The sequence below is a fragment of the Pyxicephalus adspersus genome, chromosome 9 (assembly GCF_032062135.1).
Source record: "Pyxicephalus adspersus chromosome 9, UCB_Pads_2.0, whole genome shotgun sequence".
NCBI classification, from domain to species: domain Eukaryota; kingdom Metazoa; phylum Chordata; class Amphibia; order Anura; family Pyxicephalidae; genus Pyxicephalus; species Pyxicephalus adspersus.
Window position 1 is genome coordinate 50,263,557 of NC_092866.1, and position 8,591 is coordinate 50,272,147.

The following is an 8,591-nucleotide window of genomic DNA, read 5'->3' on the forward strand; positions in this document are numbered from 1 at the left end:
TGGCAAGATGCCACCCAACAAGACCAGGAGCCGCTGTTCCCACTGTCCATCGAGACTTAGCTCGCAATTGTTACATAATTTTCTTAACAGTTTTTTTAACTATAAAAAATGTGCTGTAATTTAATAATTTAACTGTACTTATAAAATAAAATTTGATTATCTATTACTCCTTATCTGTAATGAAGGAACATAAATGGCACTTCGTATGAGAAAGGTGCCATTACGAATATATACTAACTGCACCCCACTACATCCCTGGCTTCAAAACATCTGTGTAGCAGGATATTTGGGGATGCCTCATATGTACTTTTGGTAGGTAGACCTGGCATCTATACTCTCGGTAGGTAGGTCCAGCTTCCATACTGGTAGGTGGGCCCGGCTTCTATACTCTCAGTAGGTAGGCCTAGTTTCAATACTTTCGGTAAGTAGGCCCAGCTTCTATACTCTAGGTAGGTAAGGCCAGCTTCCATACTCTCGGTGGGTAGGCCCGGCTTTTATACTCCTTGTAGGTAGGCCCAGCTTCTATACTCCCAATAGGTAGGCCTGGCTTCTATACCCCCGGTGGTAGGTCCAGCTTCTATACTCTCAGTAAGTAGGCCTGGCTTCTATACTCTCAGTAGGTAGGCCCAGATTCTATACTTTTAGTAGGTAGACCCAGCTTCTATACTTTCGGTGGGTGGGTCCAGCTTCTATTCTCTCGTTAGGTGGACCCAGCTTCTATACTCTTAGTAGGTAGGCCCAGCTTCTATACTTTCAGTAGGTAGGCCCAGCTTCTATATTCTTGGTAGGTAGGCCGTGCTTCTATACTCTCAGTAGGTAGGCCCAGCTTTTATAGTCTCAGTAGGTAGGCTAAGCTTCTATACTCTCGGTAGGTAGGCCCAGGATCTATACTCTCGGTATGTAGGCCTGGCTTCTGTACACGCAGTAGGTAGGCCCGGCTTCTATACTCTCAGTAGGCTTCTATATTCTTGGTTAGTAGGCCCGCTTCTATAATCTCGGTATATAGGCCCAGCTTCTATACTTCAGGTAGGTAGGCCCAGCATCTATTCTAGTCTACAGGATCTGGAGATTAAAGTAGATCTTGCAAACTGCTTGTTGAATCTGGGACATGGTGGGCTGTTAAATTGTCATAAAAGTTTTTAGTTTTACATACCCACCTATCAATAGTTTGTGAATGTCAGAACATCAGATTCACTCCACACAGATCCAATGGGGGATCTATCACAGACTGGGTCTATCACTGAGGGGGTCCTTTATTACAGGGGTCTGTTACTAAAGGGTCTGTTGCTAGGAGGGTTCTGCCAGTAGGGGGTCTATCACTGAGGGGGTACTTTGCCAAGGGGGTCTGCCAATTATGGGTCTACAACTAAGGGGGTAATTAGCTAAGGGGATCTGTTATTGAAGGGTCTGTCACTGTAAGGGTATGCCAATGAGGTTTCTATTACTGAGGGGGTATTTTGCTAAGCAGTCTTTTACCAAGGGGGTCTGTTACTGAAGTTTATGCTGAATCTGGTGGGAAAATATTCATAAACAGACCTCCTGTTTGTTGGCCTATATAGGCATGTTAGATACAAGACTATGGGGACTAATTATAAAGAAGTAAATATCACTAATGGGGGCTGTCAATGAGATGTGTATCAGTGAGGGGGTCCTTTGCTATGGGGGCTGTTACTGAAGGGTCTGTCACTAAGGGGGTCTTCCAACGAGGGGTCTAACACTGAGGGGCTCCTTTACTTAGGGGTCTGTCACTGAGGGGGTCCTTTGCTATGGGGTCTGTTACTGAAGGGTCTCTCGCTGAGGGGGGCTGCCTATGAGGAGTCAGTCACTGAGGGGGTGCTGTGTAAATGGGGTCTGTTACTGAAGGGTCTGTCACAGGGGGATCTGCCTATGAGGACCCTATCACTAAGGGGTCCTTTTTAATGGGTCTGTTACTCCAGAATGCCTTACAATTCAATGGGCCAGTGCAAAAATAGAAAAATTTAAAAAGCTTTATCACATTCAGCCCAAAAAATTTTTACTGATTTATTTTGTTGAGTAGAGTATTTAAATACTAGAAAAGACGAGTAAGCAGAATATGTCAATTTTATTTCATAGTATGCCAACCACACAACAAGAGACGCTTTAAGATAGCTGCTTGCGCATGCTCAGTTTACATCAGCGTGCCGCGTCTCCCTTGTGACGTCAGGGCGCTACGCTCTGACCCGGAAGTGTTTGCCGGTTCTTTTCCTCTTTTCCGGAGTTGTTGCGGCGTGTTGAGCAGAGTGTGCAGCCATGAGTGTCCCGGCTTTTATTGATGTGACCGAGGAGGATCAGGTAAGGATTCTCGGTCGATATCACAGCTGTGCTGAATGATAACCGTGTGTAGGGAGAAGGCTGTATATTTGTGGCTAAAATAGTGCTGGGAGTTTTTCTGGGGAAACTGAGACTTGTAGTTCCACAACAGCTGGAAAGGCCTGCAGGGACATTGTGGTTGCAGCGTTGCTTGTGAAGCCAAACCTGCATAGGCCGCTGCATTGCATCTGTGATTACCATCACCCCACAATATGCCATACGTGTGCATAGAGATATGTGATTATATTTATTTATTTGGGGGGTAAACATGGTAAGGTCCCCATTTATCCCTATTACATGCACAAATAATACTTCTAATACATTATATGTGCATTTATTACATGTCTAAAGAGGACCTGTCCGCAATTAGCTTATTATTATTATATAGTGCCAACATATGCTGCAGCGCTGTACAAAGTCCACAGTCATGTGATGATCGCAGCTGTGTGGTTCAGGTTCTTGGAAAATCCCACAGTCCCCCTTTTTCTATGTCTGGGGGTCATGTGATCACCTGGCTGCTCTCTGCTTAGTTGTAAATTGCTGGACCTGTTGTCTTAGGCTACGTACACACTTTCAATAATTATCGTTAAAAAACAAACAATTACGACCGATCAAAGAGTATGCACGATTAGATTTAAATGATCCTTTTGTGCTCAGTTCTGTACATGCTGTAACGATATGATCGTTCAAATATAATCCACCAATAGTGTACACGCGCCAAATACGATTGATCGTTTGAACGATGCAGGGAGTGACGTGTAAAGGAGAAAGCGTACTGCAGAACTATACACAATCACTGGACGACCGTCGCTCAATCACATCCGACAGGACGGTCGTTCATTTCCAGCAACAATCCTCGTTTGTTGGCGTTGTTAGTAGTTGTTCGCTTTTTTGTTAACGATTATCGGAAGATCGATAGTTAGTCATTTGTTTCCAACAACCTTTATTGGAAGTGTGTACGCAGCTTTAGAGCCCAAAGTTTTTTGTTTTTTAACTTTAATTAAAAACACACGATCTGTGGATGCAGCCGACGGAACAAAGGGGTCAGGAGCTGCTCCCTTCCTCGGGATTATAATAAATAAATACAATGAAAATGCTGAGTATACTATAGGATGTGAGCCACTTTGAGGGACAGCTAGTGACTTGAGATTTGTACAGCGCTGTGTAATATGATGGGGCTATATAAATACTGTATAATAAAAAGATAAGTGAATCAGTATTTGAAATAAAGGGAGGAGACGTTGCAACACAATTTTTTTTTAGGTGTCTAGGCGATTGAGAATGAATGGGACCGCAAAGCCTCCCTACCTACGTCACACATCCCGGGAGGTTCTTGTGTGCTCCTTCTGTCCATGCCCGAGCATCTCGAACATGCGCAGAAAGAGCTCTTTTGTCAAAAGGAAAAAAATTGCAGATCTCACCCATATGCAGTGAGATTGGCAAGTTTTTTTCCATCCTACGTCCCCCGATCCCGCGCCTGGGTCAGGTAACATAGGAAGAAGAAACTGGAAGAAGAGACAAAGATGGCTGCGCCCAGAGTGCTGTCTCGAAGACAGATGCCGGGACAACGGGGGACCGGATAAAAGAAACCTCTGGGTGGATCGACTGCACTGCGGGATTAAAGGGAGGTGCATTTTGTTTTTTGTTTGGGCGAGGTTTGAGTTTACTTCCTCTTTAAATAAAACTGGTGGAGGGGGAAAAAACCTACCTTGTATAAACTCTGTAAAGGGTGATGGAGAGGAAGCTGAGCACCTGTAGGGGGATTTTTTTTTTTTTTTTTTTTTTTTTAATACAAGTAAACCTGTAACAGTCTTTCTCTATACTTTGTGCACTTCGGATTCTCATTGTGGCTTTCACAGGTTCTAACCCTTCCCTTACCCTAATAGTTGATATTGTTGTGTCCTCATTGGTCAGAGTTCCCATTACTTGCTTATCTATAGAGCAATTGGGAAAATTTTACAATTTTTTTGTATGGAAATATATTTTTCATTGTAGGCTGTAATTTTTAGAGAATGAGAATATTTCCTTGTATTGGACTAAATACAGCTATTTTGTATTGAATCCCATAAAAAATTATTTGAATTACCTGGCGATCCTCCAGCCTGCACCGACGTCACCGGGAAAGCCCGGAGATCTCGTCTCTGCACTTCGCAGCTAGAGATCAGAGGAGCCAGCAGGACACTGGGGACAGTGACAGAACAAGGGAAGTGGGGTTTTTTTTTTGGTTAAAAGTGACTCGGGATTACAGCTTTTTGCAAGTAAAATCCACCCTGAGTCACACTAGGAGGGTTAAGAAACCCCTGCTATAATTACTATACCCACAGCTCACAGTATATTATCAGGGTGCTCGGTAGGAAGAATCTAACCCTTACAGATAGCCAAAAAGATCAATGGTGTCGTAGGAAGGACCAGCGCCATCAAGGGTTTTGCTGGAATGATAGGTAAGTGTAATTTTTTTTTTTTTAGTTTAGTTTGGCTTTAAACTGACCTGAGAAGCACAAAATTGTTAATTGCTCACAAATTGTTTCATTATAACCTCTGGAGGAACCCTAGGGTTCCAGAACAATTTGAGACAAACTGATCCTAGCCTTCTCCATATACCCAAAACTAAATAGGTCATCTCTGTTAGAGTTGGGTTTTAGAATGGTATCCAATGCATGTGGAAGTGCTGTGTCTGTCGAATGATAACCACTTGTTTGGTGTAGATAAGGAAATCGTGCACCGTACAGAACTGCTATGGATCAGCTGTGTATACTATCAGTGACTTTATTTCTTTTTTTTTTTTTTTTAAGGCTGGAGAGCTTCGTGCTTACTTGAAATCTAAAGGCGCAGAGATCTCGGAGGAGAATTCAGAGGGCGGGCTCCACATTGACTTGGCCCAGATCATTGAAGCATGCGACGTCTGCTTAAAAGACGATGATAAAGGTTTGTTGTTGGAATCTGAATTAGAGAAAACCTGTTCTGGGAAATAGGAATAGAATAACTTATAAAAATGCCAGATGTTTAGCATTATTCAGTGTATGTGTTGTATGTTATTTCACTTTTAGGAATCTACGATCAGGCGGATTATTATTTGGTTTCTGGTGAGAAAGCTGAGCTGCGCATGTGCAGAGGCAGCTTTGGTCGCCAGGATACCTGGCTTCCATGGCGGCAATGATCTCTCACACACATGTGCGGGAATCTTCCCAGCCAATCAAGATGGTGATGTCCTTACTAGAAAGAGGTGTATGTATAGTCTCAGAATTTTCTGCCATTAGAATGCTAATACTAATGTTTCACATTTGATCCTTATAGATGTGGAGAGTATAATGAATAGCGTGGTGTCCCTGTTGCTGATTCTGGAGCCAGACAAGCAGGAAGCTTTAATTGAAAGCTTGTGCGAGAAGTTGGTAAAATACAGGGAAGGTGAACGCCCTTCTTTAAGACTGCAGCTGTAAGTATACCCATTACCTGAGAAATCTTCTGCCTTCCTCTTCAAATAGCTTTTAATACTTTTAATTCAACTCTACATTGCACGCATGATTACAGGAAGCACTCGCTGTGGTGGTGCTTAGTCACTGATATTTCATTGCATAGCTGTCATTCTAAGATATTGCTGCATAGGGCTGGGACATGTATGACTGCCAAGGAGCTGATCATCAAGAATACTGAGCTTTGGATGGTTTTCTTTTTTTTTTCCAATTATATGTTATATTAATTAAAAAAAACAGTAGAATACCTGAGGCAAAATGCTGTCCTGCAGCTTCAGACAGCAAAAACCGCTTAGGAAAGCAAAGTGGAGAAGAATCAGTGAAAATCCATTCACCAGTTCTGCTCTGTCTAGTGAATGCAGATAGCCTCATCTCTCAGCACATCTGGGTTCAGAGCTGTCCAACCCAGATGCTCTGGCTGGGCAAAAGACTAGATCAAGCACTACAGGGAAGATATAAAGGGTCCCTATCCTAATGCTGTCACATTGATGTCTTGTTGGCCACGATGTGATAGAAAAGTTCAGTGGAAAAAAAATATTTAAAGATAATGAATTGACACCAACACCTCGCACACCTAGTACATCCCCTTTTTTTCTATAGGTTTTAAATTTTTGGGACATTCAAGTATTTTTAATCCTGAACAAAACATAACACCTTGATAGCAAACAATCCCACTATTCCTAACTGTGCCGTGCACTGTGTACAAAATTAAGAAAGGGCAATTTCACTATTATTTTTTCAGCTTTAGTACTCTGTTTTGGAAGGTAGACGTAGAGCAGTGCAGTGATTTTCTGCTTTCAATTGTTAAGTCATGCATGCAAGTCTGTCAAATGGACAGACTGGACAGATGTGCCTTTATGTGGTGAGATGGTATGACCACTAAGTAGACTGTAGAGAATGCCCAGGGTTATCATTTCCTGGTAACAGATATGACCTTTGCATATGTAGGCTAACTGTCTGCTGTTCTGTAAACAAGTTGCCTTACAATATCAACTCCTGACATAGGGGTCTTATTTAGGCGCGTTAGGATAAACTTACACAATGCAAACAAGAACTTCTCCAAGTATTTTTTTTTTTAATCTAATCTCAACACATAAAAATAATCACTGTCCTCTTTTACATGTTCTCTTTGTAAATTATTTTGTAATTCTTTTTTTCTCCAGTCCTTTTTTAGATCAATATATATCTTTATTGTATTGCTTAATTTGTTGACCATCCTCCAGTGCCTTTCCTAGAAATTGTTGCTTCTATCTTGAAAAATAAAAATGTAATCTGATCTCCTTTTCTCCCAGACTGAGTAACCTTTTCCATGGCATGGACAAGAGCACCCCTGTCAGGTACACAGTATACTGTGCCCTCATCAAAGTGGCCGCCAGCTGCGGAGCCATAATGTTCATTCCAACAGATCTTGATCAGGTCAGTGCCTCTTCATCTCCTCTTCATTCGCTTTTAACGGATTGCCACATGACATGTAGTATAACGTTGATGTTTCATGTTTTCAGGTCCGCAAATGGATTACAGACTGGAATCTTAACACAGAGAAGAAACACATTTTGCTAAGACTTCTTTATGAGGCTCTTGTTGACTGCAAACGAAGGTGAGTCGCCTAACATCACGTGTGTGTATATAGAAAATGGATCAAATTCTTGCAAATTCTTGCACAGGGCAGTAGTCTGTCCCAATGTACAGATGCTTATGGTTAGCCCAGTGATGCTATGTGGCGCTAGGTAGGAGATCTTTAAAGTTTTGTTTGATATAAGCACTGTCCTACCTATAAGAGAAAGATATGGGGAGTCCTAAACTTGTACTGCTGATAGATTAGTGGGGTACAGCCTTTTTCATTATGGTAATGTTGGGAAATTGCATGCTTATTTCTATCTTTGTAGATTGATATGGGTAATCTCGGTTATTTGGGTAGTGTATACTTATTTATCTATATTTAAAATGTTTAAAACTCAGTGGTAAAATGTAAATGTTTTAAGATTAAATCTCAGGAACAAGGAATTGCACACATAAATGTTTAAGTGAATTTGTTCAGCTTTATGGTAAATATTAAAATAAACTTTCTTTGCAGTGATGATGCAGCTAAGGTGATGGTGGAGCTGTTGGGAAGCTACACAGATGACAACGCATCTCAAGCTCGTGTGGACGCACACAAGTAAGATATCTAACATATCTTTCACATTGTATTGTAGCTAGAAAAACACTGAGGTGTATTTCTAATAGCCTGACTTTAGAACGTGTTTAGGTCTGATGTAAAGGCATGGTATGAGTACCACCAGAATGACGTTTTAGAGTACAGTGAGATGCTTTATGGAATTGTGAGCTAAGCTTTGCAGTTGTTACCAAGCTTTGATCAAGATATCTGGCCAAAGCTAAAGTATACTGCCAGTGGTAAAAAGGCCTTTCCTCCAGTCTTGGAGGAGGGGAGGCAGCAATAAAATTGCTTACTACTTAACTGCAAACATGGAGTCAGTCTATTGCTTACATTAGGACTGTGGGCTGTTGTGGTGGGAGTGCTGGGGTGTTTTAAGAAAGCTATTACATCACTCTGTTGACCCCCTTTGGCAGCCATAACCTAAAATAAGGCACATAATGAAAACAAAGTACATCTTTATTTAACCACCTGAGCGTTACACTGAGGTTTAGATTTCTGTACCAAAAGTGATCCACTGTTTTTCATGAAATTTTTTTTTTAAATTTTAGACCTGTAACTTACAGAAATATGTCCGAACAGGGGTTCTAGTAGATAATATGAATATAAAAAATGTATTTACTTTTATTTTTTTT

The 8,591-nt window shown here is 41.4% G+C and overlaps 1 protein-coding gene across 1 annotated transcript in view; it reads left to right on the top strand.

Moving 5' to 3' along the window:
• Positions 1-2,173: 2,173 nt before the first annotated feature.
• EIF3M (eukaryotic translation initiation factor 3 subunit M) overlaps positions 2,174-8,591 on the top strand; it is a 15,515-nt gene continuing 9,097 nt past the window's right edge. The window contains exons 1-6 of the mRNA XM_072421879.1: positions 2,174-2,313; positions 5,124-5,256; positions 5,626-5,764; positions 7,094-7,217; positions 7,304-7,398; positions 7,876-7,959. Coding sequence (XP_072277980.1) covers positions 2,272-2,313; positions 5,124-5,256; positions 5,626-5,764; positions 7,094-7,217; positions 7,304-7,398; positions 7,876-7,959 — 617 coding nt within the window. The 5' untranslated portion in view covers positions 2,174-2,271. The remainder of the gene's footprint in view (positions 2,314-5,123; positions 5,257-5,625; positions 5,765-7,093; positions 7,218-7,303; positions 7,399-7,875; positions 7,960-8,591) is intronic.